Raw genomic sequence first — 17,546 nt, 5'->3', positions numbered from 1 at the left:
ATTTTAGCTGCAATGTCAAATACTGAAGGGGTAGGCAGAGGGTACCGAGGCAGAAAAGACGAGGAGCGGAATCTGGCACTGAGTCAGATGGCCACGCAGAGCCAAAGCTATGCGTTTCCAATATTCATATCACTTTTAGACCACAAAGAGAGCGAGAGAAGCTCATCAGATGAATTTGGTCGAGCATTTCAGCCACATCCTGAACTGAGCTAAAGTGACATGCTTAGTCCCAGCTCAGTGTGGCTGCAGGAGGTGGCGGTGGCGGTGGTGGTTTGCAGCCCAGGGACATTCCCGCGGCCACGACACAGGAAAGAAACACTCCCCCCCCGCCCCCCCCCACACACTGGAATGCAAGAGAATAGCAGAATTTGTATAGGGATAACTTTGAATCCGGCCACGGTTCGCTTTAAAATAAAGTCATTGACAAAATGGGTACTTTAATAAATTTTAGGAACCAGCTGCTCCCAATACACTCACTAATGACTGAAAACCCTCATTCAACCGATCGACCACCTACTATGTGCCCCAGAGACCTAGACAGACATGAATCCTCCCAGAGTTGACAGGAGAGGAGGAGAGATGGATATTCAATAAATGCCCATATAAATATATAACTTAAATGCTTTATAAGGCTGATGAATGAAAAAGTAGAGTTCAGTAAGCTTAAAAATAATAAACTGATTTAAATGGCAGATGGAGATAGGTCAAAGAACAATTGAACAGTTTTCTAAAGAAGTAACACATACCTTGAGACCGGGAAGATGAAAAGAGTGGGGCGAAGATTATTCCAGGCAGAGGGGAGGGCTTGTGGGAAGCCCAAAAGTAGGACAAAAGTGTGATGTGTTCAGCTCAAAGAAATGAAAGGCTAATCTGCCTAGGTCACGGTGCCCGCCCCCAGAGAAGGGTATGGAATGGAGCTGGGAAGAGAGTCAGAGAGTGGACCATAGGAGGCCTTTATCCTAAAAGCAATGAAAAGGCAGTGAATCATTCCAGCAGAGAAGCGAACAGACCTGTATTTAGAAAGGTGAAGAGTGGAGCGGATTAGGCAGGGGACAGGAAGGCAAACAGGATGACAAGATAGCACGTCATGACATGGCCCAGCCTAGAGATAATGGCGATCAGGACTGGAGGAGTGGCAGTAGAGATGTACAGACAGACCAATATAAGATGCATTTTAGAAACAGGATTGCTTTGGCTTATTGGTGAGTTGGAGCAGGGCATTTCAAGAGGGAAGGTAGATGCATAAATTTGGAAGCCTTGAGCTTGTAGATAGTATTTAAATCCTGGATTGAATGATATGCCCAGAAAAAGTACAGAGTAGATGAAAAGGAACCAGAACTGAGTCCTGAAAAACTCCAGCATATGAGCTTTAAAGTATGTGTGTGTCTGTGCGTGTAGGGGGGAGAGGGACAAGGGAGTATTAGAAAATCCAAGGGAAAAGAATGGTTTATTATGGAGGGAGTGGCCAAGTGTTAAATGTTACCAAGACTCACATTAGATGAAGATGGAAGAGTCCCTAATGACTGCAGAAATAGGAAGTTCTTGAAGACATTAGCAGTTGGAGTAGAGACCTGAATATGGAAGTCAACTTGGAGAGGATCGAAGAGCAAGTGGGGTAAAGGAAGTGAAAATTTATGAGCAGGCAACTGTCCAGGAGTTTGTTTATGAAGATTAGAAAGATAGGGCCAGAGAAAGAGAAGGGTTTTGAGGGGTGTGTGTGTGTGTGTGTGTGTGTGTGTGTGTGTGTGTGTGAAGTCAGATTCATTAACATGCGTTTGCTGAAGAATCCAGTAATAATCCAGTTTAAATAACCTCTGTTCCTGACTGGTTAACGTTAGCCTGACCAAAATGTAGATCAGGCAGAAAGTATCCCTCAGGTGTGGACAGTTCAGCAGAGAGAGAACAAAGGTCTACGCATCTCAGATTCTTCACCTGGTATCTCAGAACACAGTTCTAAAACCCTAAGCAGGTACACCCATTTGTTAAAGAGGTGTTTCATTCATTCATTAAAAATGCATGCTCTGTCACCTCCATGACACACCATCTTCAGGTATATAATCCTTATATTACCTTGATTTTTAGTCTAAGGAACTGAACCAGAAGTAGATAATTCATTTTTTCAGTACTCTACCACATACATTTCGCTTCAGGGTCAGAGTTTTCGGATTCAAGCATATTAATACGGCCCCCCGCAGGGAAGGTAGCTATTCCCCTGGAGGGATTCAAATCTTCCCTCCCTTTCCTCCCTCTCCCCCATCCTTCAACTTGGACACCAACCTGAGATATCCTAGGAGTTTTGCCAAAGATCTCCCTCAGGGATCACCTAATAGCAGCCATGACACAGTCGCTATGCCTGGTCCTAAGTCAGCCCCAGTTTGGCTCTGTTTCGCCTCTACGCTCTTTAGGCTTTATTGCTAGGCACCGCTCCTTTATCATGATGAATCTCATAGCAGAAAACAGGTCACGTACACATCCAGGTCATTCTGTCACAAGAACTTCAGTCTTCCTATGCTGTAGGGTTTCTAGGCAATCATCTAAAATTCACCTGACCTGCGAGCCTTTGATTTGGAGGATACGGAATCTTAGTTACTCTTTTGATTTTCACATTGTTTTTGACACGAAACAAGCAAACAAGCAAACAGACGTTTAATGCAATAAGGTCAGTGTAATCCAGCGAATACAAGCCCTGACCTGGATTTAGGGGTAGATGCTATTTCTAGCCTTACCCTCGATCCCCACTACGCATGACCTTGGAGTAGTTACTATGCCTCAGATTTTTCATCTGTAAAATACCCACTTCCTACCTTGGAGGATTAACCTCGATGATGTCTGTAAAGGTCTTAGAGGAAGGACACTCTCGACATTGTCACATGTCATTCTTTAGAAGAATCATGTCGATGGAGCCGAGTAAAAAGTGTGAAAAGCATTGAAGGAGTGAGCTTTGAGTAATATTGGCTTCCAACAAGTCAGAGATATTTGTGTCAGTCCTAAAAACGTAAATAACTCTAAAAGACTGTGTTAACTAACCCTACTGATTTCTGGTTGTGCTTCAATCTCACTTTGAATGTTAACTCTAAACCGCTAACCTGTTTCTTTCCCTTTATTCACTTTTTCCACCTGCCATTGCATGACATGCAGGGTCAGTTTTGTGCATGACTCCCGCTACCAGTATTGGTAGGTTTCAACCTTTTTTTATTTGTCTTTTTCTATTATGTACAGTACCTTCACTTGCTTGAAATTTATTTCAGAGATGGTAGAAATACTTTAGGAAATGGTAGATCTGAAGGCTTTATTTGGCTTTAGAGTTAATGGATAGGTTTTTTAAGATGTACTTGTATTATTTAAGAAAATGATCGTTTTAATGTGACCAGAATAACCACTGTGCTAGAACAACCACTGCAAGACATAAAACCACAAGTACTGCTTTTTAATGATCTGTATTTTGTTTCTCTTTATAGTTTATATGGTTTAGCGTAAGAGAAAAAAAAAAGCTGACTTTATCAGAAAGGCAGGCTAATTTCATCAATGTTTTAAAGTTTCATAGTGGTGTGCCTTTATCTCCTTTTTGCTGTGTGTTAGAGTTATCAGAGTTTCCCAGAAGTATTTATTTTTAAAAACCGTAAATGGATGTATTTTGAAAACAAATGTCTGAACTGCCTTGCTTTAGTATCCTTTTTAATTTTAAGTGTCAATTTCTTTGGGGTGATTATTTGGACCTTAGCACTCCCTTAGATGTTAAATTTTAATACTCTATCGTTATCTCTACACATCCAGTGCCTTGGTACAAAGTCTGTCTTTAGGACGTATGGAGGAGTTCCATTTAGAATAAAGAGAAGTAAACATTGGCCAAATTTGCCTGCTACTTCGCAGTAACTACGTTGGAATTTACATCAAGGCCATGATTTTTGCTCTGCCATTTATGAACCCAGAATAAACCCCAGCCTCCAACAATTTCTGCCCCAAAAAAGCAGCTCCAGATTGACAGAAATGTTCAATTTAACCATAATTAATTCCAACCAAAGAATATCCTACCCCAAAGTAGGCCGACATGTCGAGCCTTGGATGTTCTAGAATGACAAAAACGAGTATCATATCTTCTTATTTCATTGGACGTTCCATTTCGCGTTTTTGGAGGAAACCTAACTGTACCTACAACCATAGGCTCCCCATTGGGAATGATAAATTGCCAGAAGTAAAAATGTTGATAAATACATCAACCAAAGTAATCTGCTTTGGCCTTTCTGGGAATCACTGATTATGTTTTAAAACTTCCTTTAATTGTACTTGTAATAAGCTATTTTCCCTTTTTTATTTCTCTCCCATGCTTCCTTGCTTTGCATTGTGATTGCATGCCATCTGCTGGTTTAACCCATGATGGCTTGCTGCTCTGATATTCACCATGCCAAAATACCACTTCTATTACCATAATGCTACACCCTCCTGTTCATTGCTCCCATGGTTCCCCTCCTGAAAGTACCCATGATGCACAGCGCTACGTCAGCCACTGTCTCTGCAGCAACAACTCCTGCAACAAGTGTCCCCTTCGCAGCAACAGCCGCAGCCAATCAGGTTTGCTCCTTTTAAAGCTTTCTTTCACAAATCCCAAACTCTAAATGAGTGCTGATATTTAAAAAAAAAATTCTCGGTGAGAATTTTTTTTTCATGTTTATCCATCAAATTTTATTTTTTTAATTAGTTTATAGCAAGCACTTATGGACAGGTTGCACTTATTTAGAGTTAACATTTACTGCAAATAATGATGTAGCTATGTTTTGTGTTGCACTGTTTGTTTTCGTACCTAATATTGTGTAATTAACCTGACAGGCTTCAATTCCTTTTAGTACAGCGTTACGTATCCAGTGGTTTGTGAATTGCCGCAGAAAAATCATAAAAGCTCGCCCGTGGGTGCTTGAAAACTGGCTCTATTTCAATTCAGTTCATTCAGACCCTATCACCTCTGTTGGGGAGGGAAAAAAAAAATTCTCCTCTTAGAAAAGTCTCCCCCTTTTGCCTTCGTGTCAAATTTGAGGTCTGAATGATGCTTGTCAACATCTCGCCTTGGTCACCTGTGCTCCCAAAGTCACTGGTCCCCACTTCACAGTTTGTCTGGATACTGGCCTAAGAGCCAGGGTGTACTGGAAGAAGAATGCTGGGCACTGAGTTCACAAAGGCTGGATATAACCAAGTAGGGATGTTTAACTCTGTTGGTTTAATGCATGTGCCAGTAAGACCATGGATGTTCTATTCTCAGTGAGAACCAGTTAATCACGGGCTGACTGTACCCCTAACCCCAGCCAGCCAGCTCGCAGACTTGTGCTCCTGGCACAGGAGATGCGCATGAGGATGGGTGAGCATCAGCCCTCAACCTCGCCTAGAGAAACACGTTACTGTGCACGCCCTCCCTTCATACAAGAGCAGTGGTTTGGGCTTTGTTTTTAGCTTAATTTTTTTAATCAGCTTTACTGATAAAAGATAAAAAGAGACATAGGAGTGAGCTGGAGGGAAGGTTGGAGCTAATGGGAGAAATTGGGAGAAATCATGTCAGGGCATCAATGGCGGATTCCAGACTGCATTCTGCAGGTGGGAAGGGCTGATTCACACTTTCTACATCCAAGTGATTAAGTGATTCCAGGGCCATAGGTTTCATCACTGAAAAGACAAGTGTGAGTGCACTTGAATGAAGGAATACAAGTGAAGTCCCCTGATAGTTCTGGCTGCATCCTCTGAATTGTGACAAAGGAGGAAAGAAGGCAGAGGGGGGAAGGCGAGCCCACATGTGCTCTCAGAGGCAGATATAAACTGTTGCTTTAGCTCTTCATTTACCACCTCAAAGAAGCCAGCTTACCTCTAAGGAAAGCCAACTCAGCCTCCAAACAGATATAACAAAGAATAGGAAATAAGTTTCTTAGCTGGGAAGACTCAAAAGAAATGATGGGGGGCGCCTGGGTGGCTGTCGTTAAGCGTCTGCCTTCGGCTCAGGTCATGATCCCAGAGTCGTGGGATCGAGCCCCGCATCGGGCTCCCTGCTCCGCGGGAAGCCTGCTTCTTCCTCTCCCACTCCCCCTGCTTGTGTTCCCTCTCTCACTGTGTCTCTCTCTGTCAAATAAATAAATAAAATCTTTAAAAAAAAAAAAAGAAAAAGAAATGGGATGAAAGAGGGAGAGAAAGTTTGCATCCTTCCATTACTAGGTTCAAAGTACCTCTTTTGCTTGTTTCGTTATGAGGAAGCTAGATACCTGGATATGTATGTCTAAGTCCTGCCTTCTTGAACCACGTTTTTGTGATTTTTGACAGAATTTTTGTGACAAAGTCCTTTCGTAAGAAGACAAGTACAGTATAGTAGTATTCATTATGGCAAGTTAAGCACTTCTTTTTTTATTTATTTATTTTAGAGAGGAAGAGAGAGAGCTATCGCATGCAGGAGCAAGCGCAAAGCAGGGAGGGGCAGAGGGAGAGGGAGAGAGAAACTTTAGCAGACTCCATGCTGAGCGCGGAGCCCGGCATGGGGCTCGATCTCAGGATTCTGAGATCAGGACCTGAGCTGAAACCAAGCAAGAGTCAGACGCTCGACCGACTTCGCCACCCAGCCGCCCAGCAAGTTAAGCACTTCTCATACTGAGAGATCTTTCCTAAGAATGGAAAGGAAGTCAAGATAAAGAAATACTTTGGAGTTTGAGGATAAATTCCATTATTATAATAAATACTTAATCACGTATCATAAATATGTTTTCCAGCCTAGTGATTTTTTGGGCTCCCCTTGGGCTCCTCAAAACTTTGAGAGATTGCGTGCATATATATGCGCAGGTTTATGTGTAGGGAGGCAGGGGTAGAAAGCATGAGATATGCAGAGGCTAAAATATATCATTTTACAGCAGACTGCAATTGGTAAAGGAACCAAGAGGTTTAACTTCAATTACATTTAAAGAAATATTATCAAAGAACTATCTGACAGTAACTTCGAGAATCCTAGACCCTGCGTTGTACAGTTTATTGGATGTAACAGTTGCTGGATTGCACTTCAGTGATGAAGAGGAGAAATCCTTTAGCAGCTCTTGATGGAAACCACAGAAAAAGAAATAATCATAAATATAAATTATTCAGGCATGATATTTTTTACGTATTTTCAACAAGTTTCAAAGAGCGAAGCAGCTACAAAAGAACTTAGAAATCTTTCCAGTGCCCCCGAAGTCAGAGATTGCTGATGGCTGTGGCATGACAAATTATCCTGTTATTAATTTCACCCTTTAAACTCAGGTGGAATCATATCCACGTGAACGAGGTGTCATTTAAACGTAGTAGGTCTCAGTTTCCTTCTCTGTGAAAGGAAGCCTAGCATTAGATCACCTCCAAAGTCCCTTCCAGCCCCAAGATCCAGCAGACCTATGGTCCCTCAGCTGCTCTGCTGGACCCAGAATCTGGGATGATAGAAAGCTAGACACCGGCAGACTTGGCAAGTAGAGCTAGGGATTTCAGAGCTCAGAGTGTGCTAAGCATCCTGCCTCCTTTTTCCTTCGTGGAGTGATCTGTCTTTAACACAAAACATGCTGGAGTTTTGACAGTCTTTCAGTTCACTGGATCAATTTAGACGGTCAGTTCAAATAGTTCAAACCTCATAGGTATTTGTAATTAGATCCAAGTCATTCATAGAAGACAGAAGATAGACCAGAACATCCCATGACAGATCCTCTGGTCCAGTTTCCTTTACATGTTGGTCCATGGTGAGCCAAGATGAACAAGCCACAAATCTGTAAATTCTATCCTCAGGGCTTCATCGAGGTGCCGGCGATGAAAGTCTCAACTGAACTTAGACTTGTAGCTTGAAATTCAGTGAAGACAAAATCCAAATACTTTGGGGAAATATAAAACAACTTTTTCTAGTTGCTCGGCTCTGGGCATAGATACAGAAACAAAAATACAATAAATAAACACACTAGTATTACTCACAATGACTTCCTGTTTGAACTAAGGCCTTTAGACTTTAGTATACAATTATATTTAATAATTTTACTATTACCTAATATTATTTACAAACGACTTGTTATGTACAAGATACTATTCTAAATGGTTTCTCTCTCATGTAATGTACTACATATTACATTATATATCATACCATACCTTTTATATTATATGAGAGAGGGTACTTATGTATAGATAGACTCACTTAATCCTTACCACAGCCTTATGAGGACAATTTTGGTCATCTCTATCTTACAGGTGGTAAAACCGAAACAGAGGTTAACTACCTTGGCCAAAGTTAAACAGCCAGTAAGTGGTTTTGCTGGAACTGAATCCCAGGCAGCAGTTCCAGGAGCCTTATTCTTAACCACCATGCTATACCGCCTTTCTCATTACTATAAATCCAGGAAAGTCTCTCCTTTCCCCAGTTGCAGCTATCTTGCACGTGCGACCCAATAGCAACACACTGTGAAGGAGGCTCAGCTGAAACCAAGGTCACTCCTAAGCCGGGGAGATGAACTGAACTGGAGCCTGGCTTCAAGCCAGAGATGTAATAACCGGCTCACATCTAGAACCATCTAGCAGATACATATTAACTATAAAATATAACCGTATGTGAGTAGTCTGTGTAATATCATAACCGGTGAGGAGGCTGAAAATTATGAGCAGTATCTACACAAGTCAGATGAGAAGGAAGAAGTAGAGAAGTAAAAAAAGAATTCGTCGCTGGTCCTAGTGAAGCAGGCTCATGGGCTTGTTCTGTGTGACTCACTGTCTTAGTTCTGTCCACCAGCCAACAAATGGCCTGGTCACAAGGAAAATCGGAAATGAAAATGAGAATACCATATAAATCCGTCAGTTTCAGCCTCACAGAGAGTCAGAATGTGTAAGTCTATAGACGCCTACAGTGGGACCCATTTCATCTCAGAGGATACATTAAAAAACGTGCAGGTGCCCAGCTCAGTATACTGGATTACCTAGTTTCTTCATGTTGTAAGACATTTTATTTAACAAGCGTACAGGTTGAAATTCCTGTAACTTGAATTGTTATACTAGTGTGTCCGGTCATTGCTTTATTATTTTTTATTTCAAAACTGCATCTGTTTCAAGAGGGGAGAAAATAATCCCCCAGGAAATACATTTTAAGTTTTTGCTTCTTCATTTATATACAGTTTCTTCAGTTTACCTAGTAACATCCTTGAAGGCCCAGTCTATGTGGCGAGTCTTTCCCTGCACCCCTGTAGCTAGACGTGCTTTCTCTGGCCCCCGAGTCCTACACGGACTCCACCTGTGTGCTCTTTCGAGCATCTTCGCCCGCGAGACGGAAGGGCAAGCTCACGCGCACGGGCGGGCAGGGAAGTGTACCGTCGAGGTGGAGAGCCAACAGTCTGACTGGTCAGAGCCTCAGTGTGCAGGGGTGACTGCAACCAGGTCTGATTCTTCAATGCCAAGGCGGAGGGTCTTGCCTGATTGGGCCAGTGAAGTTCTTCAGGAAGGATAGTGATAGAACAGAACTCCGGGGAGAATGAGCGACGGATCTGAGGCAGGAGTCCGTGGAGAGCAGTGAGGGGTTTTAACAAGAGCCCGAACTGGGGCGGTGGCCCCTGGCGATGACCTCCTTTGCCTTGCCTTTGCCCCTTACACGGGGAGAGTTACTTTTAACCCAACAGAAACATAAAAACTATTTCATACTAGGGCAAAACCCATCCTAATAAATGTCCCATGGCAGAAAGAGAAATTTGGGCTGACATGAAGGGTTAGCCACAGGAAGTCGCCCCTGAAGAACCAGAACTCAGTCCCGTCAAGGACAGCAGTTGAATGCACTCATTGGTCACATGTGTCCAGCATGCTTACCCCTAATGTGTGGCTTCCCACTTCCTGCCTAAATGAGATTTCAGAGCCACGAAAGCTCAAAGACCTCCCAAACCTTTGCTCAAAAGAGAGTTCCTCTAGGTGTGGAGTGAATGCACATTGCCCGTGTTTCTACAGTGAGGGCTATGGGAGCAGTGAGGGCAATTATCCATCTAATTCATTCTGGGAAGTGAGCCTGTGCTAAGCGTGGAAGAAAAATTCTTTTTTTTTTATTAAAAGATTTTATTTATTTATTTGACACAGAGAGAGAGAGTGAAGAGAGGGAACACAAGCAGGAGGGAGTGGGAGAGGGAGAAGCAGGTTCCCCACGGAGCAGGGAGCCCAATGCGGGGCTCGATCCCAGGACTCTGGGATCATGACCTGAGCCGAAGGCAGACGCTTAACGACTGAGCCACCCAGGTGCCCCAGGAAGAAAAATTCTTACCCTTGGATATTAGGAAACTTTTTATGGAGCACCCACCCCACCAGTACCTTTAAAGCTGGTGAAAACAAATTCTATTTCTGGCAAGATGTTAAAAAAAAAATCACATCTACAAAAAATGATGATTCAGGTTTAAAATTCTGACCTCTAGGTCTTATGTCTTCTGAACACTCCCCCAAAGATTAAATCCATTCAACAGAAAGTTGAACTGAGGAAGAGTTTTTGAAAATTAGTTAATAATATACACACATGACCTTCTATTTATTAGAATGTTTGATAAGTCAGAAAATCTCATTTTCCATACCTGCCCGGTATAAATTTATTGCATATGATAATCAACAGCAGCAATGTCGGATCAAAAAAATAAAATAATTACATGCAACCGGGTTCACAACATTACGCTTTATCTGACCTGCTACAGATTACTTGAGAGGGAAGAAAAAAGCTTAAAAGCATCAGATTTTACTTCCTTCTCACAAATAAATGTGAACACAACTTCAAAACTATTTGTATAAAGATTTTCAGATAATGTAAGTTAGCCTGTACTAAGCGAGAAATCTAGAAAGGTAAGGTCATGTTTTACTTAAACTCTCATCTCAGAGAGTTTTATGAAACATCTGTTATGCAAAGCCATCTGTCAGGACTATATTCGGATAAATGTAGGAGGCATTAAACATTCCCCACTATTCACCACCTGACCCATTGGGAGCCTGGTTTTTTTTTTTTTTTTTTTTTTTTTCATAAGAAAAATCTTGGTTCTGCAAAGCCTTGGTGCAGGGGGGAGGAGGCTTCTGTGAGAGTCCTCTGCTGAACATAGGGTAGTAACTGGCCTCCACGTACAGATGCTCAGACTCCTCCTTCCTCCCAGTTTGCTGGTTCCCGGGAACAGATTATGGAAAGCAGCTGGGGCCCAGCTTATACTGCACTCCAGAAAGGCCCAGACAGCAAATGTCAAAATCCAGCCCTGGTGACTAGTCCTCGGGTGGAGACATCTATTTCAGCATTAGACTTCAGACCGTGGAAGCAGCTTAAGCACCTTAAACTTTTTGCTGATGTTCTAACTATAGAAGGAGGTTCCATTTCAGTGATGGATCAGGTTGCTTCGAATGAGACAGAATTGTCACATCAAAGATTTTGTGGAGAATGGCAGCAGTAAGAGTGGTGTGTGTGTGTGTGTGTAGGGAGGGTGGAGATTGGAGCTTGCCATATCTCTTCAAGTAAAAAAAAAAAAAACCCACAGATTTTTTGAAATTGCGGTACTTGCATTCAGTTAACGCTGTTGGTTACAGCTACTTGGCAATTTGAGTGTAAGTGCTATGCGCAATGTGGCTAGGTCATCGGGAACCAGACTTAGCATCAAGTGTGGTCAAAACATTTTTGGAGGAGAGGTGGGTCTTGGATCTCAGAGAGCCAAGAGGCAGATTATGTTTTCTTTTGAAGAAATCAGAAAAGAAGAAGACAGCAGACCTTTTAGTTTTCTGCTTCAGAAGCAGCTGCTTTGCAGGACTAACTACCATGAGGTTTAATTAATAAATGTATCTGCAGATTCTCTGAGGAAAGGCTAAGTTACCTAAGTGTTGTCGTCTAGCACATTTTCATTGCTCATGAATAATTTATACCTCATGGTGAGAAACTTGGGTAGAATTCTTTTGTAGATAGCACCTAAAGACATAATATCAGCTCCGATTTTGTGCAGCTGAAGAGAAAATGTCAAGGGTCCTTATGTGGAACTTGACTGCCTGGTGGATTGTCCTACTTACTATACCTCAAATCTTACCCTCTTTTGCATTTTGATGGAATTTGGGGGGCAATCTTTTTTTTTTTTAAGATTTTATTTATTTATTTGAGACAGAGAGAATGAGATACAGAGAGCATGAGAGGGAGGAGGGTCAGAGGGAGAAGCAGACTCCCCACTGAACAAGGAGCCTGATGTGGGACTCGATCCCGGGACTCCAGGATCATGACCTGAGCCGAAGGCAGTCGCTTAACCAACTGAGCCACCCAGGCGCCCCTGGGGGGCAATCTTTTTAGATGGAGAAGTTCTAGTCCCAGGAGTATTTGGGCTTTTGTGGATGGTAACAAAATCATGCCCAACTTTCCTAATTTGGGCTTTTTCTCTTTTGAGCAGAATGAATGTACAGTTCATCTTGTATGTGTGTTTATTTCAGCTCTAGATCTGTAAGGAAAGAGAGCTGAGCTACAAGGCAGGAATTCAGATCCATTTTCAAGGGTTGAAAGATGAATGGGGTCTCAGTCTTTTAAAATTTTTTTTTTAAGATTTTATTTATTCATTTGAGAGACAGAGAGAGAGAGAGAGCACAAGCAGGGGGAGAGGCAGAGGGAGAGGGAGAAGCAGACCCCCTGCCCCGCTGAGCTGGGAGCCAGACATGGGGCTCGATCCCAGGACCTGGGATCGTGACCTGAGCCGAAGGCAGACGCTTAACCATCTGAGCCACCCAGGCGCCCCGGGGGGTCTCAATCTTAATAAAAATTGTTGGGAACAGAGTACAGTTCTGATTCATAGGCATTTATCTCCCCAAGTTCTGCCACCACTGCCCTCCCTCGCGCGCGGCTCCCTGCGTGTTTGGGGACTCGCCAGGCTTTCTGTGGGGGCAGATGGAGAGAAGAGATCCTCACGGCTTCCTGAGGAGGAGGAGGGATAGCCAGCTACCCTGACCGTTCCTTCACTGACTGGAGATGACACCACTGTGTGTCACCAACAGTTGGCATTAAGCCTGGGCTCCCAGCCTCTGCTAGCATTCTCTCTGGGCCACATTGCTTGAGGCCATGCCTCCAAGGCTAGACCTGGCTGAGCCTGCTGATCATTCTGGAGGCCACCAGTGTGGAGAGGTGCTGGTAGCTTCCTGGAGTTTACCGCCTAGTCAGAGAAACATGGCGCAGTCAGGGAATGTCACAAAGCGAAATGGTCGAGGACTACGTGGGAGGGTAAGGCCCTCCATGGCAGGGCCTTATCCCTAAAGGGGCTGAGGAGTAGGTCTTGAGGGAGGCATGGGAATTCGACAGAGAAGAACCAGTGTGAAATATAAGGGCTGGAGATGGGCGTGGGGTAAGGGGAAAATGGAAGCCATAGGCCTGAGTGTACCACCATCCTGCTTTACGTGCGTTCTCGTATTTAACTTTGTCGGGTGCGTCCTGTTCTCCCCCTTTTACATGTGCCAGAATCAAGGCTTAGGCTCTAATCTGTACTAGAGCTGCATTTGACCTCAAGTCTAGCTGACCCTGAAGTCTATGCCTGCCCCTGACCCAGCCTCTTCCCCAATAGCCTGTGTGGTTCTGACGGGCGTTTCAGAACCAGTCCTGGACTTTATCCCACAGCAGAGGCAGAGAGAACAGCTATGATTCTGTCAGATCTATAGGAGGGGGGTGGACACTAGCTCAGGGGGGCAAACGACCAGCTGTAGGCCATGCTGTGGCGAGTGGGAGTGAGGGGAGGGTGCATTTGGGCAGGACTGGAAAACTCAGTTGTGCAGGCGAGGAGGGGTTAGTTGCCGAGGGCCTGGGAGGGCAGGATGAGAGCTAGACAGTGACGTGTTAAATGAGAGACTTGGAAACACTGATCTATGGCAAGTGAGCAGGTAGAAACTCGCTGAGACAGGCCAAGGTCAGGTTCACGGGGGAGGAAGCTACTTCATCGCCGAAGAGATGACACTGGGATAGAGAGAAAACAGAAAATATGAGTAGGGTTAGATAATTAAGAATCAGGGAAATTCAGGGCTCTCTAAGGGTCTTCTCCAGCTTCTGTAATACCTTTACCAACTTCCTTGTCCCTGCCACACCAGCCTTCTACAAGACCTCTCTCCAATGACTGACATAGAAAGAATGGTTCTTGTGGACACATCTTCCCTTTTATTTGTACTACGAAGGACCAGTTTGTTCACTGGTGTTTTCTGACATTGGAAAAACTATAGCTGTTCTAGCATTTAGAATCTGGCACGCCTCAGCATCAGGTATGATATGCTGGCGCTTTTGGTCTGTTTTACCTTCAGTGACCTAATTGTATTATTCTTATCATCATGCCCTTCGCTCAGGAGTTTTCCGAGATCCTCAGAGCTTATGTCGATGAGCTTCCCGTAATCAAATACAGATACTCTTCACTATTCCCCACAGTGCCCTTCTGGGAGCACATCAGTAAGCTGGCCATTGTAAATGTCACCCATTTTCCCAGAGTCATGGCTACATTAGGCACGGCAGGTCTGACCCAAGACCGCCATTGACTCATCCTAGTCCTGAAAGGCAGTAAGTTGTAGGAGCAAATTTACTGCAGTCCTGCCACACCTCCACAGCAATATACAAAAGGAAACTGATGCAAGTTACATAGTGGAAGAAGGGCCCAGGTCAGCAGGGCCGCTTATCCAAGTCACACAAATATTAAGACAGCAGGACTAGAACCCAGTTATCTGTGTCCTTCCTAGAGTACTGCTTTTTCTTTCACCACACTGCCTTCCTGAGAACATGTTTTAAATTGTCATCCAAGGGGCCACAAAGTAGAGAGCCCATAGACAACACCCAGACAACTCAACAGCTCTCCTTTATGGAGCGCTTTCCAAGAGCCAGACATGGTGCTAATAAGCCTTTCACAGGAGTTATTAAAACCCAAAATGGCCCTGGAAGGGACTGTTCTTACCCCAATATGCAGATGAGGAAATTGCAGTTTCGAGAAGGCGAGAAGCTTGTCCAAGATCTTCAATCCAGTGGCAGAACCAGAGTCAGAACATCCCCAAGCTCCTAATCTTCCATTGCACAGTAAGAAGGACCTAGAATGGTTAAGTGACTCGCTCAGGGTTATTTAAGGGTTAGAAACTCGTGTCCTAACACCACACTTAGTCCTCTGTCAAACCGCAGTGCAACAAGAGTATGTTAACTACACATTTGTTTTTGAATGATCAATAGCTTTGCTTCCGCCATAGAATTTAGAAAGGTTTTTGAGGAACCAAAAAGATAGCCAGGGTTGTTAACACCTTGATTCCTTCTTTTTCTCCAAATATTTTTTCCAGTAATAATTTCGTAGTTCTTCCACCAGTCATTCTTTCAATATTTGTCATTGTTACACCAAAATTATTTGAAGAAGCCAGAGAACCACTTTAGTTATGAGAGTTCGGGAGAAGAGGAATTATTTGAATCGATTCCTACTGTTCACCTTTTCTTTGCTCTTCTCTGGCCCCTGCAACATGAAGGATGGCCTTGAATAAGAAGTTAAAAAAGGGAAATCTAAGGAGTATGTCAAGAATGAAAAGAAAACCCCATCATATTTCTTTGCCTTGGAAAGGGGTGCTTAAGAGTTGCTTTTTTTTTAACATAAGCTCATAACATAAGTTCCCTGGCTCTGTCTGTGGTGTATGTGAGATCCAGGAGAGGAGAGGTGAAGGTCTTGAAGCTAGAAGTGTAGACCTGTGGTAGACGAGACCGGTATGCACAAGTGTCCATAACTCATGGTTTGCTCTAAGCACAGTGATCTACAAATATTTAATAAATGCCACATATACCTTGTCAAAATATTCATGTTTTGTAGCTTAGCCTAGGAAGTTAAAATAGGTGAAATATTACCAAATAAAACAGTGGTCTTACATGCTTCCTACGCCCAGGTACTCACTAAATACCTGATCTAATCCTCTCAACTCATGAGTCAGTGACAGTGTTTGACTCCCACTGTAGAGATGAGGAATACTAAGAATAAGAGGTGCTGAATCACTTACCCATGGTAACACATGGAATGGGCCTAGACACTGGGCTTGAACAGGATCTAACTTTAAATTGTGGGAGGTCCTGCCTCTCATACGATGTGAACTTTCTACAGCAGTGGGCACTGATCATCAGACACTGATGGCTACTGATGCTTTTGTAATAAAGGATTTTAGTTTGAAAAATGATCAATATGAGTGACGGTCAAGACTTTGATGAATAGAGAAATTCGGCCTATATTTAGTTAGTTGTCAGTGACAGGTCAGGATATGCAAATATAGAAAGGAAAGTAAGTGTATTTGACATTTTCCATATCTCAATCTCATCAAAATCAGGTTTATTACCAACACAGATGGAGTGCCCTACAGATCATATAATATTTAAGTGCACAATATTACTATTTGAATACCCATTTAAATAGAAGCTGAAGCCAAATTTTATTTATCCCCTTCTCTTTAAGGGAAAGGAACCAACACTTACCAATAAGCATTATTACACATCAGATACTTGCTGTACATTATTTCATTTACTACTCAGCAGAACTCTGTGAAGTGTTTTATCCATTTTCCAGAGGAGAGCAAATCTTAAAGAATAATTTAAGATTCAAGCAGGTAGGAAGTTGACTGGACAGGTTTAGAAATCAGGTTTGCCTGCCTCCAAATCCTGTTCTCCTGTGTCTCCACCACATTTGAATGAGATTGGAGCTTGTGGTCAGTGTAGGATCGGGATGAACTTCTTTATATGGTTCCCTTAAAAACTTCTAACTATTGAGTTTCACTATTAGTTTTTGAAGTTTTAACCATTTAAGAAGAAAGTTCTAATAGAAGCAAGCCTTTTTGAAATCCAAGTTCAATATCATAAATAGTCTGAAAATACTGTTGCTTGATGAAACCACAAGGAAATTCAAATTTCAGTCCAGTAAACAAGAGCTAGAAAACAGATGGACAAGGGCACCATCTCACCCTTTCCCAGAATGGTAGAGTGGCAAATAACTTCTGGCTAGAAAGAGTCTACCAAGAGGTGTCCTCTCAACCAGGACTTTTTCAAACAATGGTAATTTAGAAAGAGAGATACTGTTTTTCTCCACGGTCTCCGCAGAACCTTACCTTCATACCAGTCTCAGATTAATTGAACATCACTACTTGGGAGTGGTTGTTTGGGGTGGCCTGGAGGAGGCAACTCAAAGGAGCCGCTGGGAAGTTGTTTGGCTGTAAGCAAGGCAGGGAGTGAATTAGAAAGTGAACCTAGCAAGTTGCTGATGACTCAGGTGTGACACAGAGAGCCAGGGATCCCGTGTTGAAGCCAAACATGGGAAGGAGAGGGAAGCAGGAAATAAGCATTGGGGTAAAGGGGGAATAGGGAGTTATTGTTTACTGGGTACAGAGGTCTGCTTTGGAATGCTGCAGAGTTCTGGAGATGGCTGGTGGTGATGGTTGCTCACGGGCGAGTGTATTAACGCCGCTGAACTATACATTTAGAAATGGTTAAAAGGGCAAATATTAAGCTATGCCTGTTTTACCACAATTTTTAAATTGGCCAAAAGATCTGAGTAGACATTTCTCCAAAGAAGCAGGGAGTAGGATTGGAAAGAAAATGT

The 17,546-nt window shown here is 43.1% G+C and overlaps 1 protein-coding gene across 5 annotated transcripts in view; it reads left to right on the top strand.

Annotated features, from left to right (window-relative positions):
* Window positions 1-17,546, top strand: part of MBNL2 (muscleblind like splicing regulator 2) — a 156,056-nt gene that overhangs the window by 125,800 nt on the left and 12,710 nt on the right. For 2 of the 5 annotated variants that reach the window (XM_035003163.1, XM_035003161.1), the window contains one exon: window positions 4,475-4,569. The exons of the other annotated variants lie outside the window; for them this stretch is intronic. In XM_035003163.1, the coding sequence (XP_034859054.1) occupies window positions 4,475-4,569 (95 nt within the window). The remainder of the gene's footprint in view (window positions 1-4,474; window positions 4,570-17,546) is intronic. 5 annotated transcript variants of the gene reach the window in all.

The sequence above is a fragment of the Mirounga leonina genome, unplaced genomic scaffold (genome assembly GCF_011800145.1).
Source record: "Mirounga leonina isolate KUSES-001 unplaced genomic scaffold, KU_Mleo_1.0 Mir_127, whole genome shotgun sequence".
In the NCBI taxonomy this organism is placed as follows: Eukaryota; Metazoa; Chordata; class Mammalia; order Carnivora; family Phocidae; genus Mirounga; species Mirounga leonina.
The sequence above is the reverse complement of the archived record's forward strand: the minus strand, read 5'-3'. Positions and strand labels throughout refer to the sequence as shown.